Consider the following 24,370-nt stretch of genomic DNA (forward strand, 5'->3'; position numbering starts at 1 on the left):
GACTGAATATTGGTGGAAATTTCGGGGCAGGAGAGAGAGGGCAAGTCAAGACACCAAGCTTTCCCCAGATGAATTCTAATGATAGGGTCTACTTTCTTGCTATTAACTACAAACATTTCGGGGAAATGAGGCCAAAAGCACAACCTTTCACTCTGGGCAGGCAGGATGGCTTTCGTCCACGGCCCTGACTGGCTCTCGGGCTGCTCACCGGCGGAGAGTGGGTGGAGTTGCATGTCACTCTCATTGGCAAAAACTGCAGGAAGCCAGCTAAGCCAGAGTCACCCACTCTCAAGGGAGGGCAAACAAACCCATTAACACAGTCAGGAGTGAGTAGCCAGGGTGGATCTGAAGCCAGCTCTAGAAGGTGGGACCTGGAAATTAATTTAAGTTGCAGATCATGCTGGAGGTTGGCAATTCAGGTCAGAAACAGCCCTGTGACCTGGGCACCTGATGGCCTGGGCCTGCAATCTTGTCTTGGGCAATCTGCAACTCTCCCTCTGCTTAGAAGGTCTACCTCTGAAGTTGCGCCATGTTATCTGGAGCACATCACTGAGGGAGGTCTAAGCATTTCCATGAGAAAAATACAGGAGACTAGGAAGATGTAAGCTGCTCCTCTACAGGAAAATTAGGAATGGAGTTCTCTGAATGGTTCAAAATGATCTCTGGGGGTTGGACGTCTGGGGATCTTAAGTTAGTAATTGTCATACATGTTCTGCATGTCTGTGTATGAGTGTAGCTTCTCTGGCTTTTCTTCATTTTCTCTGTTAAGCATTTATTATCTTTGGAAATCAAAACAAGATTATTTTTTATTCCTTAGAATTACACAAGTATCCAAATCTTTTGAGATACATTAAAGAAGGTGCCCAAAGCATTTATTATTCTTGGTATTTGATTAAGAGATGTTCTTTTCGATAACTCAAACAAAAGCTGACAACATGTCTTTGTGCTTTATCTGCAAACCCACCAAATTAAATAGGGCACATGGAGCTAGAAGTTTGGACTGCAGGGGTCCTTTCCCAGCCCCCATGATCTATCCATACAGTTGTCCAAATTTGTACATTAGGAGAGTCCAATGTTATAAGCAAAACCACTTAGGAGCCTCTTATCACGCATGGACGGAAGAAGCCGTTTGGCCTCCAGTGCATCCTTACTTAATCGCATCTGGAAGCTCACGCTAAGCCTCCCTGCAGAACTCCATCTGTGCTTTCAACATCACCATGAAGATCTGTAGGAACATTTCCATCCAAAACGACACCACTAGGAATTGTTTCAAAAAGCCTTGTCACATCCGTATCAATGCTTCCAACTCCACCCTCTAATGTGCTATGAAAAGATTATATAAACCAGAAAAAAAAATCCTTAACTCACGTCTTTGATGTAGTTCATCTCTTCTTTCAGCTGATTGGTGGTCCACCCATACACCACCATCTCCTTCTGCTGATTCTGATCTGATCTTCGCACCACACCATAGACAACACCCTGAGGGAGTTTCCTGGTGGGTTCTCCACTGCGCGGGTCATGATGCTAAAAGAGAGTAGGAAGAGAGACAGGGATAACGACTGACGTCTTCGGCCACGTGGAGACAGCTGTCGTATCGGGGCCACCGAATGTGGTTATGCAGGTGGTCCCCAGCACTGGGGTGCCTGGCAACGGGGAGAGCAGCCAGCAGAAATCCAGCCTGGTCTCGCTCACCAAGTCACATCTGTCACGGGCTCAGCCTGCCTTTACCCTGGAGGAACAGCACCTTTCCCTAATTTCTACCAAAGCCCTATCCCCTTACCTAGTGGTGCAGCTGCAGGGCCCCGTCTTTCCAGAGAAGGCGCCTTCTCACAGAGGTGCCAGTTGGACGTGCACCATCCCTGATAACAAAAGTGAGTGTCTGAACTCTCACATTCTTGGTAATGCTGTTTTTCTCTTTATACCGGCTCCTCTGAAATGACTTCATCCTTATCACTAACTATGTGGCCTGAAATGCATGAGTCTGATACATACAATGGAAGAATTCTGGCAGCCAAATTGTCCTCCAAGGTTAGGGCTGACCCTGGAGCCAGTTCTGAGGAAGGAAGGTGGGGTCACCTGTTGTGACCATTCATGAAGTATTTCTGAAAAGCCAGGCAGAGGCAGCATGACTTCACTCCAAATAAATCTTCCACTCCTTAACTCCCTCAGTTAAAACTCCAATTGGTGTTGAAATGCAAATACCCTTGGGAAGAGGGAACGTGTCCCAGTCCTAACACACCTTCACAGAACGAAGCCTCAAGAAACAGGAGGAAGGGAAGTTAAGATGTGTTCAGCACCTACTATAAGCTAGAAATGTTCCCTACATGTTTCGTCGTCACCACCATGCTGTGAGGCAGTGACAGTCCCCTGTACTTTATACCTGAGAAAACTGAGGTTCAGAGAGATTGAGTCTCTTGCTTATGGTCACACCTAGATTTAAGCCCAATTCTGTCTGACACTAAGGATATCTCCCCACACTGCCAGCTTTGTTAGATGCATAGGGATAGAGCAGGCCTTCACGACACAGAAGACAAGGGACGGGAGAAACTCCAGATGAGGAACTAGACTTCACAGACAAATCAGCCTACATCCAATCTTCCTTGGGCTGACCGAGCCTGGGACAGAAGGCTGAGTGCATTCCATGTCAGCAACTCTGCTCCTCTACTCACTTTTAAACCACCTTGGCATAAATTCTTTCTATGCACTTGCAAAGTATCGTTGACATAGGAGACTATAATTTGCATTTTAAAATCATTCATTTGTGGCAGAATAATAAGTACTCTGTGAGCCCATTCAGCCAAAGTTTGTAAAAGTAAAGCAAAGTTAATACAACAAATTTTCCATCGTAATGACCTCTAAGGAGGAGACAATGAGGAGGAGCAGGGATGCTGGAGACCAGATGACATTCGATTTTTTTCTTTATACCCTTATGTATTGTTTGTTTACAATGTGAGCTTTTTAAAGAAATAACAAAACAATGTTTTCCACTCTTCTGCACAAACTTGGAAAGAGAGCAAGTATGAGGGTGGGATGCTCTGCATTTTCTTCTGCAAAATGCTTCCACTCAAGTCCCTCATCCTTAGGTCCCACAGGCACTGAGGCAACCCTTGAAGTTGGGAGCTAAGTTTCGGTGAATGGGGGTTAATGGCTGTCAGTGGAGTGAGAAGCTGGAATTAGATATCCCTGATTACTACCCAGTTCATTAGGAAGAGGAAAAGCGCTAATGAAACTCCCCACATACCAGAAAACAAAGGCACACTCTTTCACGAACTCCACCCAGTTCCTGAAAAACAGGCTGATGCTGACCTAAGGCTTTGGGGAAATGCTTTTCTGCAAAGCAGAGGCTTTCACAGGTGGACTGGCTTACAGGAAAATGCTCAGGTGGCCGGATACAGAGGACTGTGCCTCCCCACGCATGCGGGAGGTGAGGACCACCACTGATGGAGGCCAACACAAACACGTCAAGGACAATGAGGTCTGCGGAACATCGCCCGAGAGGTCACAGATCTGAAAGCTACACACGTGGAAAGCTATCGAAGATCCATGAAGTAAAAAATAATAAATTTCATATTCCCATCTTTGGTTTAAAAAATGTGCATCTGAGTATATGAAGCACCTAGAAAGATGGCCCCCAGCCCCCTGACGGTAGTTTCCTCAGTAAGACAGGATTGCACTTTTCCCTTCCTGCTCTCTTGCACTCTTATTTTTGAACTCATTTGAAACAGGCATGATCTTTGGATCATTTCTATTTTAATTTTCAAAAAATTAGAACTAAAGAATGATTACCACATCGGGGTCTCAATGAAAGACCCACAGGGAAGGGACACAGGACTCTTGCTGGGCGCAGGGCCACCAGCAGAGGCCACTCCACGAGGAGAGGGTTCCTGACGCAGCGTGAGGCGCGGCTGGGCTGGGCTGGGCAAGGGGAGGGATGTTTATGAAGAAGAGAAGGGGAAATACCTGTTGTCTAGCCACTGTATAACATTTTCTTTAATCCTCACAATAACCCTACTGTGTAAACATTACTCTTCCTTCCAAGGTGGGAGCATTCAAGTGCCTGTGTGTCTTTCCAAACCAAGGCTCGTTTCTGAACCACAAAGCCTTCAAGACGGCCAAGAGGAGAGGAGCTGGAGCCCACGTCCTCGTGTGGCCCTCAGACCTCAGGGTTCTGGAAGCATTCAGCCTGGGTCCAGGGCCATTGGGAAGAGGCAGCCCAGGATGGAAGGCTCTTGTCCAGCCTCCTGTGATCCGTCTCCCCAGGGCCCCCACACCCTTCCAGCCTCACTGCCTCCTTGCTGTTCCTGTATCAGCCAACCTGCTTCTTGCCTCAGGCATTTACACAGGCTATTACCTCTGCCTGCAGAGCGCACTGCTGGGCTGAAATGTCCTTCCCTCAAGGTCACCTTCACTGACCCTTTGGACAGTCAGGTCTCCACAACACTCACCACAGACACGATGGAGTGACTGTTAGCATCGCTGTATATATAAAGCCTACTCCCTATTAACTGGAAGTTCTAAGAAGTCTGGGGCCTTCTTTGCCTTCTTTTCCACCATATTCCCCGGCATCCAATAGTGATTGGCACTTAATGAGTTTCTCTAACTATGTGCTGCCTGAATCAGGAGCTTAAGAAGTTGGAAGAGGTTCTAGGCAATTACCTGGAATATGGAAATACAGCCCTGCTGAAGAGTCCTTGCAGATGGAAGGACAGAGAAATGATATTTGCCCCAATCATAAAATCTATATCCATAAAAGTCACAAAGGAGTGGAGACTGCTATCATTTTAATAAAATGTCAGTATGTTTTTGGTCAAAAACTGGAGAAGCCAGAAAAAAATGAGAAGAGCTAACATGTTCAGTGATGTGTTTGTAGCTAAATTTTTCTCCTCTCATATCCTTTAAGATAATCTCCCCACAAGATAAATATTAAGTTTTAGGCATGATAATAGCATTGTGATTATATTACGAGATAAACTGTAACTTTTAGAGAAACATGCTTAAACTATTTATGACATCTGGGATAAAAGCTGGAGGAAGTGGATGGGGGTGTAGACAGGGCAGGACTGACCAGGGGTTGAGGGTTGTCGGCTGGGGGAAGGGTCCAGTATTCATTACATGATTCAGTCCCCTTTCGTTTATGTTTGAAAGTCTCCATAATTAAATTTTTTTTAACTTCTTTGTAATGCTGCTTGGTATTAAAAATGTCAAATCTTAAAAAATGTATACTAGGCCTATTAAAAGCCTCCTGGGCAGGCCACAATATGCCTTGAAAACAAAAGCCTTAATAAATGCATGGAATGAAAAAGTTATTGTCAAAGAAGGGAAAAGTTAACCACCACCTCAAGCCAAATCCCTCTGAGCAATGCGGCAGAATTAACAACAGGCATCATCAGTAAACTATACAGAGAATGTCTCAATGAAACTGTTCCCTGGGATGTACGCATAGCTTAAAACTTATTTACAGGCTCATGCTACGGCCGTTTAACATGAAGATGTACTTGGCGGCAAGCGCCTTAGAAAAGAAACTCAGCCTAAACTCCTGCTGGAAGGGTTTTACTGACGTGTGAATCCAGCGACAGATGAACACAGGTTCCAAACCCTAAGTCAGAGTACAGGGTCTTACGAGGACGTAAGCTCTACAGAGGCTGTAGTCCCTGCTTTATTCCCGATACTCAGCATAAACAGATGCTCCATAAATACGTTTTGAAGGGAAGAAGAGAGAGGGACTGTTTGGAATTGTGTCTGTGCCAGAGTATTTGGAGTGTGTGGTCATCCCAGACACTGATCTGTGCAAAGGAAGAAAAGCCCATGGTCAAGATGGGTTCTCAGAGAATAAACAATACCAGAAACACAGTTGGACATACATCCAAACTGACGCTGGCAGACCGCCACAGCCAGCCCCGGACCCCAGAGGCCAGGACAGGCATCTGGTCACATGTCCGGCTGGCAACATGACTTAGGTGGACCCTGACATGTATTGAGTGACTTGAAAACTAGAAGCTAAGTTATTTCCAACCCTTTTGGTTTGGGACCTCTTCTTCCAGCCAGAGGGTGGCAGCTGACCAGGGACGCTGAGCGCTGGGCCTCTGATCCTACCCGCCTTGCAGGCAGAGGGGGTCCCTTTCAGGAATGCGCTCTGACCTGTCTGACCTGTGCGTCCGTCTTAGCAAATTACTGTTCCTGGTCATTACTCACGCTTAATGCTGTTCTACCGGACTGTGAGAAAAGTGGACACTGCAGCTGAGCCAGAGAGGCTCTTCCACAGCCCGGGAGAGAAATGGGGAGGGGACGGCAGCCCTGTCTGCTCAGAGGAATGGAGACCTTTGGCTCATTAAAATGTCTGTTACTTCTGACTATCTCACAGACCGAACAGAGACCACTTCCTAAATAATCCCATGCTTAGAAAAAGACTGATCACTTTGAATGCTTCAAGTCGAGAAGGGAAAGAAAAACCTCCAGCCTAGCAGAAACCTCAAAGAGAACGTGGTTCTAATGACAGTATCCGGACAGCAGGTAACTTCTTAAAGATATTACAGCCTCTAAGCAGGTAATAGCTACTCAGGCCTAAAAACCCCAGGGAAAAAGAGACCAGCTTGGGGCGGGTAATCAGGAACTTCTTTTCTGGAACCCAGCGGTATAGTGCACACGTTAGGTAAGTTCCTCCGACTGATGAAACAGACCTTCCCAATGGGAGAAAGCATGCAGGCGACGTCACCACGACGCCAGGGCTGGGGCACAGACCCGAATTAGAACTGCAGGTCCACAGCTACTCACTGTGTGGCCCTGGGCAAGGGCTTACTCCACGGTGCCTCAGGGTCCTGAACAGCAAAATGGGGATAACACCACCAATTTCAGTTATTTTAAGGAACACACCTAGCATGCTGCTGGGCATACCAGCAGATACTGCCTGAGTCTACTGTTAGTGGCGGTGTCTCATCATTTCTGAGTATCTGATCTTCCACGAAATTCTCCATGTCTGTCTGGATGCTTCTGCTTGTCTCTCCACCTCTCTCCTCGTGGGGGTCTTTGCTGTTCCCATCACAGTCATCACACTTACTCTGACGGTGAAAGGCTCGCCCCTGAACTAGCCTTGCTGTGTCTTCATAAAGAGAGAATCAAAATCTCAGGAGGTTAGAAATTGGAAGCGTTGCACAGTCAGCGGCCTTGTGGACAGCCTCCCAGCCCCACCTCGGTGCCTGATGACAGGGTAGGGTGGGGTGGGGGTGAGGGACACTGCTGGGTCAGCCAGCACAGCCCTGCCCTCCCTGCAAACCACAGCCGCTGCACTTTGTTCTATGGATGGCACTGTCCTACACAGCCGTTTGACTAGACTTCCACAGCTAAAGAAACTGAAAAAATGCCAGCTCCAGGCTGACACAGTTGCATCTGCTAGAAGAGGAAACTGAGGCCCCTAGAGATGACCTGACGGGCCCGACCACTACAGCGCTTGGTCAGGCAGCTGGGACTAGAACCCAGGCTTCTTCCGCCCTCCAGGGGCTGCTACTCCCGAGGTGACACACGGAGTCCCACGTGCCACAGCGGGCAGCCCCAGCCCCACCGGAACCCTGACAGCACACTCCGCACCTGGCAACAGCCTGTCATGTTGTATAAACAGTCATGCCAAGAACAAGAACTCACCCTCAGCAGGCTTGTTCATCCGGGGCTTTTAAGGGAAAGAGGGCTGTAAAACTGAATGGCCCTTTTAAACATTTTCCCAGGCTATCAAAGTTCCCAACTTTTCATATCTACACATATATCCACTCTCCTTCACTCAGTGCTCTCCAAGATCTAGAAACCACTTCTTTAAAACCACAAGTCACTTTTAAAGGACATCCATTGACAGTGAGACGTTAACAGCTATTTAAAACATTATCTACTTCAAGCTGTTATGTCAGTTTGGAAAAACTTCACCATTGCACAGACTCAATCAGCTCAGGTCATACTCTCTAAAATTCAGCTATGCAGTGAGACTCTGATTCAACATGATAAGGGTTTAATAGCTGGTGTTGGTTCTTATTTCTGTGTGTGCATAAGAATACGCTGCATATAGATTTGGATAGGAATACAGATACATACACTCACAAGGTTCTCTGAAAATAAGGGTTCAATTTCAAAACCATCTACTACCAATTTTAATTTTTACTGTTCAACAACTTAATAAACATTATATTGCACATTCATCAATTTCTCAACATGAAATTTGTGTCCACAAATTAATCAGCATTTCCTCTCCCATAATGATTTTTAATATACAAACAGAAGTCCATAGAGCTAATTCATCTGAGTCATTAACACAACTTAAGATGATAATATTCCAAACAGGGGGAAGGTATAGCTCGGTGGTAGATTATGCTCAGCCTGCATGAGGTCCTGGGTTCAATCCCCAGTACCTCCATTAAAATAAATAAGTAAATAAATAAACCTAATTACCTATCCCAAAAAACAAACAACCTAAATAAACAAATAAAATTTTTTTTAAATTCCACAAAGAAACTTCTCATGGGTTGAGTTATGTCCTGCAAATAGGTAGCACATTGGAGTCCTAATCCCCAGTACCTCAGAATTTGGCCCTATTTAGAGACAGGGTTAAGTTCAGATGCAGTCACTAGAGTAAGCCCTAATCCCAGATGACTAGTGCCCTTATAAAAAGAGGAAAATCTGGCTCTGGAGACATGCACACACAGGGAGAGCACCACGTGAAGACCAGAGTGCAGCCGAGGACTGCCAAGGGCCGCCATCAGTTGAGCGAGGCAAGGGTTCTCGCCTGGAGCCCTCAGAGAGAACATGGGCCCGCTCATCCCCTGGTCTTGGGTTTGAAGCCTCCAAAACCATGAGACAACACATTTGTGTTGTTTAAACCACCCAGTTTGTGGCACTTTTTTTGTGGCAGCCACAGGAAACCAACACAAAACTGAATCATCATTATCAACAGTTCACTAAACACCTACTATGTGCAAGGCAGAGGGCTAGGCTCTGAGAGACGACATTGAAAGACTCCACATTCTCATGTGTGTGTGTATCTGTTCGTGCTGTGCACCAGCATTGCAGGAATATGTACGTATACACATGTGGAGTTCTTAGCAGCAGATGACGAGGTGCCAAGGGAGAGAAAGAGGGCAGCCTGGATGTCCTGTGGCTCACAAGAGGGGACGCTCACCCCAGCACCGGCGGTCCAGGAAGGTCTTGGGGGGAAGCAGGCCTTTAGTAGGGCCTTGAAGGATGCGAAGACTTGGATCAACTGAGAGACGGCTGGGGAGAGACTCCGGGCACAGGCTAGAGCCCTAACAAGGGGTCTGAGGAGGAAGTAGATGCCATGGGGTCAAAGGATAATTAGTAAATCTGTCCGGTGAGAGCAGACCGACTCAAAAAAAAAAAAAAGAGATACTACTGAGTCGGTTTCAGACAGGCTGGGTCATCACCCAAGAGGAACGAACGAGTCGACAGGGTCTGAGTCCTGAAGCACAACCAGTGGTGCCACATGGAACCAGCTCAAACTACCGGTATTCTGGCATTTATTTTCTTACAACCAAAGACAGTTATTTTATTTAATAGGGAAGAAACCGCCTCATCATCTTCTACCCTTTGCTGTCATTTGCCATTGCATCTGAGAGAGGGCCAAGGCCCAGGGCTGAATTCCGCAGGGAGGTTGTCTGAGGAAGAAGGTTCTAGTAAAGGCAAATGATCTTAGAGTAGGTGGGGCTAGAGAAGGAGGACGGGGAGGGGGCGGAGGGCCTGTGCTGGAGAAGGGGGTGAGAGACTTGGGAAAAGGACAGGGAGTCTGCGCAGGCACCTGCCTCCCACCCTGCCCCCTCAAGCCCTCCTCCTGCTCTCCTTCACATGTCCCCGCCTCATTTCCAAGACGGCTCCATCAGGGTCTCCGGGAAGCACACAGCCCCAAGGTTAATACCCGTGAGGAACAAATACGGGAAGACACACTCTCACTGGTAATCAGGAAATGTAAGGTCCTTGTCCTGATAGGGTCAGAACATCTTCTAAATGAGGGCACCTATGTCCCACTCCAGCCTAGAACTTTCTGGTTCTATCTGTTCACATAAATGATCCACATTTCATACTTTTAGATACTAAAATAATACTGACACAGCCATAAAATATCTGTACTCTGTACATGAAAGTAACACCACGTGGAGAACACTGCACACTAGCACGGTCACAGCAGGACGGGGCTCGGGGGGGGGGGGGGCCACAGCTGACGTGTGGGGTGGGCAGCCTCCCCAGACAGGCCAAGCTGTACATGGAGGAGTCCCCCGAGGTCTGGTCTGTGCAGAGAGAGGAGGCAAGGCCGGGGTGTACTGAAAGAGGGCTGCTCAGAGAGGGACATCATGACATCAGAAAAGATGCAGCAGGCACAGCCCGGAGGGAGGAGGAGACGCAGGACAGGCAGTTTCTCCAGGAAGAAGCATGACGCCAGGAAGGCCCAGGGGACACAAGCAGGCCAGGCCACCAGCCAGGACATGGTGACGAAGTCACCCAGAACAGCCTCACAGTCACCACCAGGGCCTTCAGGTGCTGCCACCACCCAAGGACTTTGGCTCTGGGGAACAGCCAGCCCCACCCTCCTCCTCTCTACCCCAGTTCTTCTGCAGTGAGTCATCCGACACGTCAGAGATGGACACTCAGACTGCACACCTGGTCCACCCAGTACAAGCGTCATGGCAGATAGCTTTCCCAGGCGTCTCTGCCCTGCGCTCAGGTTCGCAGCAGGAGGGAGCCTGGGGTGCAGGAACGCTGGGAGGACTTTGGCCCCCACGAGCACCTGGGTTACATATGAGGGTTCAGGATGACATTTTGATCCAAAAAAACCAAAAAACAAAATTGGTCTAATTGGTTTTTAAACTTCAAAAAGCACTGCTCAACACCAGTAAGCAAATCGGTACACAGCACGGTTACCAACGTGCATGTGACACAGAACACGATGCCTCTTTCTTTGGGAATATCTGATTCTTCTTGAGCAGTGACATGCCCTCCGGTGCCTCACAGCAGTCACCGCCCCAGTGGCAGCACCCAGAAACCCCCCACGAACATCTCCCCAGGCGTGCAGCTCGGGCCCAACTCCAGCAGACCAAATTCCCCACTGCCCCTACCATGCATTCGGGAACAGCCACCAAGGAAGGCCCTTGTCCTGTCACCCTAGCCGGGCCCCGTCTCCAGCAAGGGCTCCTTCTGACTCCCCATGTGCTAAGCTGCCCACAGGCCCCTGGACTCAGCCCAGGCCCACTCCTCTGAAAGGGATGGAGAGGGAGAGGATTAGTGGGGGCAGAAGGGAATACCTCCCCCCTCAGCAAAACAGTCATCAGAGGGGCCCAGCGGCCGAAGCCTGACCACTCCTGCTCTCTTTGTGGTTATGAGCTTTTACTCCCAAGCTTTTTCTCTGTAGAATATTTGAAGCTGAAAGAAGAAACTACATAACCAAAGTACCACTATCACAAAAATACCATCTATTCAACAATAATATATGGGTTCATACTCAAAATTGTACAATTATCCCAATATGCCTTTTACAGACTTTCTATGGATCCAGGAATTAATGAAGGTTGATTCATTATATTTGATATTTAATCTCTTTAGCCTCTTACCTTCAACAGAGTCTCCTTTTTTTTCTTTTTTAAATAACATTGAATCTATTAAGGGATTCTGGCTAATTGTTTTGGATTTTTCTGTTTCCTTATTACTAGATTCAAGTTAAACAAGTTTGGCATGAATATTACAGGTAAAACTGTTTACTTCTTACCTGCATCACATGAGAAGTCACATAGTACCAGGCAGCCCCACTACTGGTGATGGTGAACTGGATCACGCGGTTGGACTGCTGGCTGCCCTACTGTGGCACTGGACCCTGAGAGTCAGTAAGTGATTAATACTCTCAGACCCCGTGAACGTACTCCTCCGCAGTGATCTTTCACCAACTAGTTTCTGCAACCACTGACGCACTGCCTTGGGGGTTATAAACCAGAGATTCTCTAAATTTACCAGCTGATGTAATATAAAGAAGAGCTTTCCCCTTGATAATCTCTCTTTCTCTGATTATTACTATCAACTCATGAGGTTTTTTTCAATTATTCAATGTGTTATTATTGTTATTAATTCTTTTGATGCTGAAACCATTTCATTTTTACTGGTGAGAGCCCTTTCAAACCAGCTTTTGGGTCCTTGGTTATAGCCCCATCCTCCGTGTTCCCGGAGCCCTTCTCACACTTCTGGATCCTAACACTGAGACTATGATTGTCATCTTTGTTTATTTATACATCTGTCTCACCTGAAACACTGTGAGTTCCTCTAAGGCAAGGCCAAGGTCAGACGTATCTGCACGGCCCAGCACAGCAGCTGACACAAAGAGGCCCGCCGCTGGGCGCCCTCGCCACGGCGGGCTGCTCCCTTCCAGGCAGCCTGGCCGCCCAAGAGCTGGGCCTCAGCGCCGGCAGCTGACAACGGGCCCTTGGACTCGACTGGACGGGGCTCTTCCAGGAGAAACACGCTCCCTGTCCCTGTCACAGCACCTGGACTAGGGCCAGCACCCCGATCGCTTCTAGGCAACACAGCCAGTGTCCACCAAGAAGAGCAGATCAGAGGCCGGGCTTGTGGGGAGAGGTGGACGGGGCAAGTCGAGAGGGCCTGCCACCTCACAGCTGCCGACACTCAGGCTCTGTGCCCGGCCTGGGCACAGGATGGACGGAGAGGGGGTGAAACACGAGGGCACAAAGAGGAGAACGGGCCAGGGCTTCGCCCTGCGGGGGCTTACTTGCTCTTTCCTTTCAGCCTTCTTTTCGCTGGGCTCCGACGCCGGACCCTCGGGAGGCACGGTCAGCCGCAGTCTGCAGACATTTGCCTATATGGGAGACGGGGGAGGCCGGTTAGGAAGCCACATGTGGGGTGGAAGGAACCGGGGCACCCGGGGCTTCTCAGAGCCCCTTTCCCCTACTTGGCAGCGGGAGTGATGGTGCCAATCACACAGGGGACTCTGGGGCAAGGCCAGCCCTTGCCGGGCTCATCATATGCACTCGACACCCTCTGCTCAGGTTTTATGTTTTCCGTGTTTAGGAAACTACTAAAGACTTTCAGAGTTCAGACATTTTTTTTAAATGGCTCATGTTCTGTTACAGTACAGAATGGTCTTATTTCACAACCACAGGCCAAAATACAGCTGGAGGGATAGAGGCCAAATTACAGCCAGTGGCGATGGGGTGTGAGGGTGCTTTGTACTGGACTGTGTACTGGATTTTTCTATAATAGACAGGTACATGTTTAATCACAAAATTTTTTTAAGCCTCCATACCAGTGTTCACAGCAGCATTATTTATAATAGCCAAAAGGTGGAAACATCCCAAACGTCCATCAATAGATGAATGGATAAATAAAATGTGGTAAATACACAGAATAAAATGAGTACTATACAGCCTTACAAAGGAAGACAATTCTGACACATGCTACAACATGGATGAACCTTGAGGACATAAGGCTAAGTGAAATAAGGCGGTCCCAAAAAGACAAACACTGTACGCTTCCAATTATATGAGGTCTCTAGTGTAGGCAAATTCACAGACCAGACAGAATGGTGGCTGGTGGTTGCCAGGGGCTGAGGAGATGGGGGAAAGGTACAGTTTCAGTGTGAAAAGATGAAAACATTCTGGAGATGGATGGTAGTGACGGCTGTGTAACAATGACATTGGACTCAACGCCACATGATGTTTACTTCACCCTATTATAGCCGGGTCCTGATGTGACATTTCCCAGAGAAAAGTGATCCTGCCATTAAATTAAAACAAAAACAAAAACAAAAAACAGAGGGCCAAAGCAGCACTCAGAGCACCCAGCCTACAGCGACATGGGTTTGACTCATTAGAGTGTCGCTTGTCCCTGTTATGGGTTGAATTATGTCCCCCTAAAATTTATATGTTGAAGTCCTGACCCCTAGTACTGCAAAATGTGACTCTACTTGGAAACAGAGTCTTTACAGAGGTTACATAAGTTAAAATTAGGTTGTTATGGCGAGTCTTAATCCAAAGCGGCTGGTGTCCTTATAAAAATGGGGAATGTGGAGACAGACGTGCATACAGGCAGAACACCAGGTAAGCATGCAGAGGAGAGGGGCCTGAAACAGCTCCTTCCCTCACAGCCCTCAGAAGGAACCAACCCTGCTGACACCTTGATTTCGGACTTCCAGCCTCCAGAACCACGAGACAATACACTTCTCCTGTTTAAGTCACCCAGTTAGCGATACCTTTTTACAACAGTCCTAGCAAACTAAGACACCCCTCCACCTGGTTTGCAGGCTCATGGATCTGCACTGGTCCACAGGGCAGCCTCTGAGCAAAACTACCCTTCATCCCAGATGCCCAGGGTTGGATATGATTGTTAAAGATCTTAGAAGTCCAACCTGCCAGCTTACAAAGGCCCCCCTCACCCAACAAGGTACTGGCAGGTGGATACCCAGCCTGAGGGTAACATTTTCCACGTACAAGTGAGAGCCCACTTGGGGCATGTTAGTGCTTCCACACACACCACTGCCTCCCTCTGAGGCACCCCATTTTGCTACCTGACACCTCTAACTTCCTGACAATGAACTTACAAGTTCTTCCTCAGAACACCTACCTGATGGACTAAGGGCGCTCTCAGGGGCTGCAGGAGAATTCCCTTTACTCTTGGTGGGCCTCCTGTCCCCTGAACCTCCTCCCTTCTGTACTAAACAACCTTAGTTCTTTCAGCCATGATTTGGTTTCAAGATCCTTCTCTCTCCTCGCTCTCCTCTGGGCAAGCTTCGACCCCAGTGACCCCAGGGTCAGATGTGGCCTGACCCCCAGGGATGTCACTCCCTTTTATGTAGACAACTTTGCACCAAACCTTCAAAGCTCATCACCAGTTATGCTGGCCAAAGAGAAACCAAACCATTCCAGCAGATAGCTCTCAGCTGACAAGCAACAACACTGATGGGAATCCAAGTGCCTGCAGAGAAAGGCAGCCCTCTGACTTCAGGCCACTTGGACTGGATGAAACCAGCTGGCATTTGCACAAACATCAAAGTGTAACTCACACCAGGCAGGCAATCCAAGTCTGTGATGCTCAATAATCTTCTCTGATAGGCTGGATCTGAGCCACAGCATAATTTTGCGAGAAAAGGAAATGATTTTCTCCTGCACCACACTCCCCCCAACACACACACGTGTGCACACAGATGTGCACACCTGCACAGGTGCACAGACACACACATACACCGGTTCCAACACCTACTAGGCTGTGTTGACTATGGGCAAGCTATTTGATCTCTCTGAGTCTCACGGGTAAAAAAGCAGGGCAAGGAAGATGTCTGGCACATAGTAAGCCTCTGTCAATGTTAGATATTTGTATTATTATCTAGATGTTATCATCATCCTACAAGCTCGAAAATGATACAGGCTTACTTGGCTTCCCGGCTCTGCTTTCCATGATAATAACAATTTGGTCAACGGGTCTAGTGGGAATTAGTACTGCAAGTGATACCTTTTTTAGGGTGACTGCCCTAGAGGGGTAATCCCTCATGGCAATAATTTTCAGAATAAACTAAAGCCTGAAGAAAAGACAAGGCTCAGAAGGGACTCCATGGGTCCAATCACCCCAAAATGAGAAGTCCCCTCCCGACTGAGACAATTCTCTATCTGTCCATGCAGAACTCTGATATTTTTCAACACATTTCCTGCAGCTCTCCCCGAGCTGTGTGGATTCCACGGTATACAAAACCTCAGGAAAAACAGAATGCATTTCCCTAAGCTCTCAGTTTTACCTGGTGACAGAAATGAATTAAAATAAAACGAACATGTAAAATAAACATCTGACAGCAAAGCTACATGCCAGGTGCAGCAGGTGCTTGAGGCTACACCCAGACCCCTGTGTGAATGTTTACACTTGTCATTACAAGTGCTTTTATGGAAACACTGAGGCACGGACTACACGTGGCACTTAGCAGTCTGAGTTAGCAGTGCTGACCCACTGATGGACCGACTGCACAGACACAATTTAAACTCAGCCTGGAACAGGATCAGATGCTTCCTAATAAGATGGCCAAATGAACTGTCCTGCAGGGAAAAAAGTTTGCTTGAAAAAATGTTAGGAATAATTCCCATTTTTGTTTTTTTAAACACACTCTGATAATTTGTGTACATTATGGAAAAAAATGTCTTTAAGGAAACACAACTAACTGCTGCTGCTGGTGGTGGTGGCGGTGATCTCAGGAAAGTGGGATTTCTGCACTGTCTGCACCTGCTCCAAGTATGTGCACGTTTTTAAATTAAAAATCATAGTAGTGATAGCAATAATAAAAATTGAGAGAGGCTGTATCAGAAAGAGAAGAGAGCAATCCTTTCCAGACCCACAGGACAGCTTCAGGAAAGAAAACATCCCAAGGTCAAAAAGACACTGTGAACTTCCTAACAGAAGCACCAAGTAACCCCTGAACGAACCCACTAGGCTGACCCAGGAGAGTTTACCCCCCATTAGTCATTCACTTTCAGGAATCTCCCTTTGGGAAAATCTCCCACTGAGTACAATCAAGGCAGTGTTGCTTATCTCTCTGAGCATTTTATGATGCTGACCTTCATGGTTTCCTGACACACAAATACCCAGAGCAGCCCAGGCTGGACAGGACTGAGTGGCAGGTAAGATAGTTTGTTCCCAGGGGTTCCCATAGCAGCTGGCTCAGCCTTGTGTTCTGAACAGAGGAGAGCCGAACCTAACTTCCCCTGAACACTAGTGCTAGACCAGCTGTCCCTACAAGTGAGGGTCCTTCCCAGTGGATCAAAAGCAGGAAGATGGACTTAGTGCATTCCATCACTTAGTTACTGAGCACCCACAACTTGTGAAATAGTTTTAAAGGTTATGAGGGTACCAGCATGGAGAGAAACAACCAATATGAAAAGAGACAGCTGAACCCGCAGGAGCTCACAATTCAGATATATACCCACTCAGGGCAACAGAGAGCCCTTGGTGTAACATGGTGGAACTGTACTTTTTGGGTTCCAATTTTGTTTCTGACACCTACTAGCTATGAAACTTTTGGAAAGCTACTTGATCTCTATTGCTTCGGTCACCTTAGTGGTAAAGCAGAGCTGACAATACTACAGAACCACTCTCCTGGGATTGTGGCAAGGATTAAATACACTAATACATGGCAAGGGCTGAGAGGAGTTCCCGGCACATATTAAGTGCTCTGTAAGTGTTCTTTTTTTTACCATAGGAATATAGGAAGGAGAGCAATAACCTTAACTGGTGGTGGACGTACATGGGAAGGCTCCTAGAGATGACACTGGAGCTGGGTACAGAAGGACTTTCAGGGGCAATGAGTTGGGAGAATCCAACGTCAGAATAACAACAGACAATTCCCAGAAAAGGCACTCACTCCAGGCTGGCCAAAGGCACAGACACTGGCACGTTCTGAGAATGGTAAATGGGCCTGCAGCCTGAGCAACAATGGGAGAGGGAAAAGGGCAAACAGATAGGGGCCAAACTCTGACAACCTACGAATGCCTGATGGAGAAGTAAGGCCTCTAATGGAAGACAAGGGGGAGCCATTCAAATTTTTGGAGAAAGGGACTAACACTCAAATCTGAGTTCAGCGATGCAACAGCATCACTGAGTATCTCCTATTATGTTCCACACACTACAAACTGGACTGGAAGGGAAAAAACAGGGCTCCCAAGCGAGCCTTGAACCTTACTTGTTTCTGTAGCCCTTACAGCACTCAGCACAGTATCAACACACAACAGGCCCTTGCTCAGTAAATGTCAGTGTGAGTTTCTTTTTAGGTTGAACTAAAATACAGTATGAAGAATGTACCTGAAACTCCCCAAAGGGCCTTCCACTTTCTTTAAACCAACCCCCATGGGAGGAGTAGCAAGGGAGGGGCAGCAAGCATTCAAGCTTCCTCCACAGGAGGATAAACAGCCGAACCCTTGTCTGCAATGAGGGCACCTGGGAGCTAAGCTGGTCCTCTGGAGACTTGTTTCCGACCCCCTTTGTGGAGGCAGAGGGCTGGTCTCCATCTAGGGGAGATGCTGGGATCCATGTACCATCATGCTCTCAGCTTCCGGTACCTGGGCTCCCCTGAGGGAAAACTGTCCGTCTCAAACAAAAAGGGGTGGAGGAGATGACCCAGGGAGGTGTCAGGTTGGCTCACCAGTCTATAAACATGCATTTCCCTAAGGAAATGAGCCAAGTGCATTTACATCTCCCTCAGGCCTGGTCCACTTTGTGAAGGTGGGTCCCTGCCCAGCTCCACCTAACAACAGAAGGTGTGGCCACTAGGGTTCCGGCTGGGAGGAGGGACACCACACTCTCTCTGCTCAGCACAGGCAGGGTATCTCTGGAACACACAGGCGCAACAGGGCCTGACCTGTCTGGAGTAGGCCTCTTGGCTCTGCTGTGGCCCTGAATTTGCAGGACTGATTATCTATATCAGGGTGAGGCAAACTTTTTCTGTAAAGGGCCAGATAGTAAACACTGAGGTTTTGCAGGCCCTGGATAAACCATTCTTAGCTGAGAGTGTACAAAGCAGGCCGCGGGCCGGATCTGACCCCAGGACCGTGGCTTACTGACCCCTGATCTGCGTATGCGGACACTTCTTCCAGGCGGTATAAAGTGGCCTGGAACCCCCTTTCCCGCGTCAGGGCTGACTCCAGACAAAATTCATTAATAAGAGGATGGCGGCTTCTCCTTCTTGCTCTGCCAGGCTCACTGCCGTACCAGGCTCACAACATGCCCCTCAGGCCAAGACCCAGAGAGAAAACACAGGTAAATGCATGCACACAAAGACCTGAAGTGTTAGGACTCCCCACCCTGCCCCACCCCACCTTCCCACAAGGCCAAAGGGACCTTCCCAAACAAGGTCCCAGGACTATCTGCATTTCCAAGAAAGCCATCAGGGGACAGTATGGTTTGGAAGGAGTCCCCATCCTTGGCCGCACATGAGAATCACCTGGGGAGCTTCCTAAACAATCCCAATTTTATCCTCTACTTGCTGAGGTTCTCACTTAGACAGCCTAGGGCGGGGCCCGGGTGCAGGTATTTTAAGCTTCTCAGTGTCCCATGTGCAACGAGAGTCGAGAATCAGTGACTGAACCAAAGGATGAAACTGACGGTACAACAGGATGAGGCAACTGGCATGTTTGGAGGCCTCCCCAGCGCTGACCAAGTCCTCACCTGGGCCCGCACTCCCAGCCCCTGGGCACCTGCTTCCTGTGCAGGTGGGCCAGAGGCCACGGGCTGGCTTCCTCCCAAGCCTCTCTTCCTGTTTTCCCGTTTGCCAAGCCAATGTTAAGTAAGCGTGGCTCCTTCAGGGCCCTGGTGATACTCCTCTTCTTGAGCACCTATTACACCAGGCTTGGGGAGGGGAGTCTCTAAACCTTGTCTCATGTAGTTAATCAGAGGTACAAGCAATGATGGGGTGCACTGGCCTCTAGGGGAACACAGAAGAGCTGACCCCTCCTCAGAGAAGCACGAGAAAAGGGAGAGGAGAGGAATAGCATCACAAGCTTGGGGAAGAGCAAGTAACTTGGAACATCTAGAGAGACTGTGTGTGAGGAGGGGGCAGGGAGGGCAGAGGCCGGATCAGGAGCGCCTGCTGCTAAACCTGGGGGTTTGTACTTGTTCTTGGCAGGATGAGGGGGCTCCTGAAGCAGAGGAGTTGGGTGACTGGAATTTGCATTTTAGAAAGATCACTCTGGCCTTAAATGACCAAGAAGAGTCAACAGTGTGACAGACATTTAGGAACCATCACTCATCTAGGGAGGGAAAGAGGCAGACACTTCTGTGTGACCCTCCCGAGTGCTGGGGAACACCGGAACACCTTTAGGCTGAGAGAGGTGGCAGCTGGAGGCTAGAAAGCCACAAATGCCTGGAATCGCTGAAAGAAACCTAGGTGAAAACACTTCAGCGCAGTCTCTGGTTAGTTGGCCCTGGATCCACAACTCCCTGCACTCACTTCTATAATTTTTGAGGCTGACTTGAAAGGCTTTCCTAAGTGCCCAGAAGCTCAGTGGTCACACCAGCCTCCAGGTCTCAGGTTTTCCTTAAGAGTCGCCAGAAATCAGGTCTCTTTATCCTACATCTGACACAGCAAGATGGGTGAATCAAGGCAGAGAGGTTGGGACATTTTTTTTCTGAGCCTACAACTCACTTTTTTAGTGGCAGAGGCTTTTTGGCTAAGTCCTGGGGATACCAGGGTTCCAAAACCCCTCAACTGGGCGTGTCAGGGGCTGGCTCAGGAGGGCCCCTCTAAACAGGAGAGCAGCTAGCCTGTCTCCTGGGTACAGGGAGCCCCCTGCCCACCCCCTCCCTGGAGGACACTGCAGCCAGCTTCTTTCCCCCAGATGCTGAGGTCCCATGACACCCCTTGTCCCTTCCTCAGCACCCCACAAGACAACACGGAAGTTTTGCACACAGGTGTTTCTGTGAAAGGAAAAGGAAGTGAGGTAAACACCTGTCTGGCCCATTCACCAGCCAGCTAAGGAGAATTCTTTATTTTGAGCCAATCAGACAGAAATGGGCCCCAAGACTGTTGCATGAGTAAGGAAGTGATGACCGGCAGGCTCATTCCAGTTTTTAACAGAGGAAGCCCCTGCCAAATACAAAGAAATGTCGGCAAGGGCGGGCCAGGAGACAGTCTTATCCCTGTGGCCTTGCTGGGTTTTGTTTTGTTTTGTTTTTCATGTGCTACCGAGGGTCCACGTACCAGTAACACCAGCCAACAGTTTCCTATCATGGACAGAGCGTGGTGCTGGGGGAAACCCTGGACACATCTCTCCTCTCACACTGCCCTGGCTGAACAGCTTAACCAAAAATATTTGGCTGCACAAAGCAACACGTGCCTTCCCCTCAAAGCACACAACCTGGCCACACAAATGACCTATCATTTCAAAGTCCCATTCGCTGGGATTAACTGCATTTACAAAATTCCTTTCAGAATGATGAAGCACTGTCAATATTTTTTTTTTAATGTTTTCTCCAATTCTCCAAGGTCATCAATCTGTCTACGGTGTTTCTCCAGCCAATTTATCTTCCTGCAGTTGCCACAGATAAAACTATTTTTAGTGTACAACTGGTTTGAAGGCAGGCTTTTTTTTTTTTTTTTTTTTTAAATTTTACAACCTGGGCTGTTTGGCATCCTTAAATGCCTCTCACAGGCTTGTTTATCAGCTGACAGAAATTACTCTCCCACCTTTTTTTTTTTTTCCCTCTTGAGAGATTTCAGATAAGAAGGAAATGCAAATTGTAGGTGGCAGCTATTGAACAAAGGGTAACTGGTGACAGTCTGGTCTGGCCACACCACCCTGGACGGCTGACGCAGAATGCCCTGCTCAGTGTCAGCTGTCACCACCACTTCTGGCTGGCTTGGATGTCTGGAATAACACATCCTGGTTCCCCTGCAGTCCCTAATTTGGTAAGCTCTTTGGATGAAACAGCTATGTTACTTTAATGGCTAGTGTGTTATTGTTCCAAGACCATCACTTGTCCAATATCAGAAAGGAAAGTCGGAATGATAGAGTTTATTGAAAAACTTTCAACCTCGGGAACACTTTTTCGCTTTTACTTGTTTGGTCTACAATTTTATTCTCAAGACATCTTGTTCTTGTTTTTCAAAAAAAAAGTGTTTTGCCCTAAAGCAGATCCAATATGCCACTGTTACACAATATACGCCAAGAGTTCCATTTAGATAAATGATACTTCCTTTTTTTCAGAATCCCAAATGTGTCAATCACCCTACAAATTCCCACTTGTCCTGCAAGACTAAACTCAGATGTCTCCTGCTGAGGGAGGCCTTCCTCAGGTGCTCGGAGAAGAACATTTCCTTTTAGCTTCCACGTAACCTTGTCAACACTCTGCCCCTATTATTACCACCATCACTTTGTGTGACGGTAGTTTGTGACAACGTCTGCCTCCACAGGTAGAGTGGACCCCAATACCTAGCCCTGCATCACACAAAAGATCTGTAAGTGTTGGTTGATCAATCAATCAAGCATCAGCTCACTGCTGCGCTCCACACATACACATGTGTGCACACACAGTGCATGGGCCATCTGCAAATCATAAGCAGAGGTGGAAATCATAAAGGGAACCCTAGGACCCTTAGATGTCTTCTTTCCAGAAGTAGCAGCCATGTGCCCAGAGCAGCCCTACATGGTCTGATTCAGGACACCAACCCCTCCAGTTCAAAGGATTTCAGTTGTCTTATCCAAGAGGCAAAGCTTTCTCAGTAGAGTGTCCACTGTGCCAGACACCACAGCACTTTCTAAAGAAATACTTGAAAGTAAATACTTAAGAAAAAAAAAATCTTCAGAATGGTTATCTAGTACACTAGTCAAATCTCCATTCACCCATGATAACATTCTAGCTGCCCAACTAATGCCCACTCTGGAAGGAGACTCAGAGAATTTCATGCAATCCACACAATCTGGTCCCATGCATGACCCTGTCCAGGCTAAGGGCTTTTCAGTGACTTCATTCTTTCTCATTTGCAATTATGTTCCAACTGACAATGATTTCCATAAAAAATAAAGCAAATAGCCCTCTTGGAGTAAGGCTGGGACTGGTTGGAAACCCACTTGGATGTAATGGAGATCTTGCTTTATGAGGCTAATGACTGGACAGCCAGAGTTCTGTCAACCCTAAGAATCTGGAGTACACACAGCACACATGTACACACCAGAACCCATCACGTGGCCCATGCCCAAGAGTAACAGTGCCTTTCTTCTAGAGCTAAAGAAAGGCAGCACTGAAGGTGACTGCTGATCACCTGGATGAGGTATGCAAAATCAAATAAGCACATCTACAAGACTAGAAAACAGGTAAGAGTACCAAAGGGGAACTCGGCTTGCACTTAACCACCTGTTTGGCTAAACCTCAGGGAAATACGATTAGAGAAGTCTCAACCACAAAACACAGGCACCAAATGATGAGTACTGAATATCATAATGAATGGATGAACCAAAAAAGGCACAGACCAAGGCCCTGGGCATGTGCCCAGAGGCACCAATCTTAGAAGAGAGATGAAATGGGAAAGATGTAACCTGTGGCTAGCATTTCTTTCACAGAACACCTGGAGAGGTGAGAAAAGATGCAGCAAAGATGGCAGAGAAACATTGCTTTTCCAAAGGGCAACCTCCCTGGAGATGGTACCCAGGACTACCCCTGCTGCCTCTTCACTAATATGTAAAATAGAAAGAAGAAAGTGGTTGCATGGACCCACAGCTGGGCTCCTGGGCGGCCAGCTGCTCGCCTCTCCTTTGTAAAATGAAGCCTACCTTGGCTAAGCCCACTCCAAACCACTGTTACTCTATCACCAGTGGGGACAATGGGTCCTTTCTTTTCATCACTGGAAGGAGGAATGTTTCGCTGTTAAAGACATTTACTATCTTTGAATCCTACGATAGAGACACTGCAGAAATGTCTCCCTTGCTTCTTAAACCAGTGCCACCGATACACTTGGCTTGGCAGAGGAGCAGGGAGCGGAAATGTCTGGGAATTCCAGAAAGTCCCCTAAGCCTTTGAGCTACTAGTGCACCTCTGAAGTGCAGGAAAAAAGGGTCCCCTCCGGAGCTGGGACAGGTCCGGAGCTGGGACAGGACGGAAACTTGTGTCCAGGGTGGGTTGAGGGGGCCCAGGGACCGGATCCCGTGAGTCTCCACCCCTAGACCCCCGCAGCCGGGCAGCCTGGACGGAGAATCAGGACAGTGGGAGCTCCCGACCCCAGCTACTCACCCTCCTGCTGGGTGCCCCAGGAGCCCTGGAGCCTCCGCCCGAGAGCAGAGTGACGGTGGATGTGGAGCGCAGCATCCCGCAGCGGCGCCGCTGGCGGGCTCAGCTTCTCCCCGGCGGGAGAATAAGCACTCGGGCCCGCCCTGCTCTGGGGGCGGGAAGTGGGGCGGCGCAGACCAGCAGCGCGCAGGGCAGGGGCGGGCCGGGGGAGGGGCCGGGGGCGCGGCCCGCGCACTTGCCTGACCTGTCAGGCTACATTTCCTCCCAAGGGCACAGACCCAGCCAAAGTTGTCCGCCAACCTCCCCTCCCACAGCTCTGCACCCTCCCAGGGTCAGTCCCGGGACGGGAAGGAGCCCTGCACCCCCTGGACGTACAGGCTCTCTCTACGGCCTGCAGTGTCAAGGTCCACCTGCCTGTTTATCCTGGGTGCTCAGTACCCATCCCCACCCCTCGCTGCCCCAGGAGGCTCTGGGATGGATGGGACCCTCACCTCACGTCATTTGTGCAATATTTACCGAATGCCTACCATGTGTCCCTCCCAGCAGCCAATACAATCACCCAGCCCCTGTCCTATGGGATTTGCAATCTGGTGGGGACATGGATAAATGACAAGTGTCAGTGCTTTGGTAGAAGAGG

At 48.4% G+C, this 24,370-nt stretch overlaps 1 protein-coding gene across 5 annotated transcripts in view; it reads right to left on the minus strand.

Annotated features, from left to right (window-relative positions):
• The window catches only part of MYZAP (myocardial zonula adherens protein), a 99,444-nt gene that overhangs the window by 59,938 nt on the left and 15,136 nt on the right, over nt 1-24,370 (minus strand). For 2 of the 5 annotated variants that reach the window (XM_014556717.2, XM_032481115.1), the window contains exons 1-4: nt 23,737-23,892; nt 12,755-12,841; nt 11,145-11,237; nt 1,369-1,524 (exon numbers count right to left, since the gene is read on the minus strand). In XM_014556717.2, the coding sequence (XP_014412203.2) occupies nt 1,369-1,524; nt 11,145-11,237; nt 12,755-12,841; nt 23,737-23,811 (411 nt within the window). In that variant the 5' untranslated portion in view covers nt 23,812-23,892. Of the gene's footprint in view, nt 1-1,368; nt 1,525-11,144; nt 11,238-12,754; nt 12,842-23,736; nt 23,893-24,370 lie in introns of those variants that run through there. The other 3 variants (XM_006181695.3, XM_032481116.1, XM_032481117.1) reach the window with 2 other exon arrangements.

The sequence above is a fragment of the Camelus ferus genome, chromosome 6, assembly GCF_009834535.1.
Source record: "Camelus ferus isolate YT-003-E chromosome 6, BCGSAC_Cfer_1.0, whole genome shotgun sequence".
Lineage (NCBI taxonomy): Eukaryota > Metazoa > Chordata > Mammalia > Artiodactyla > Camelidae > Camelus > Camelus ferus.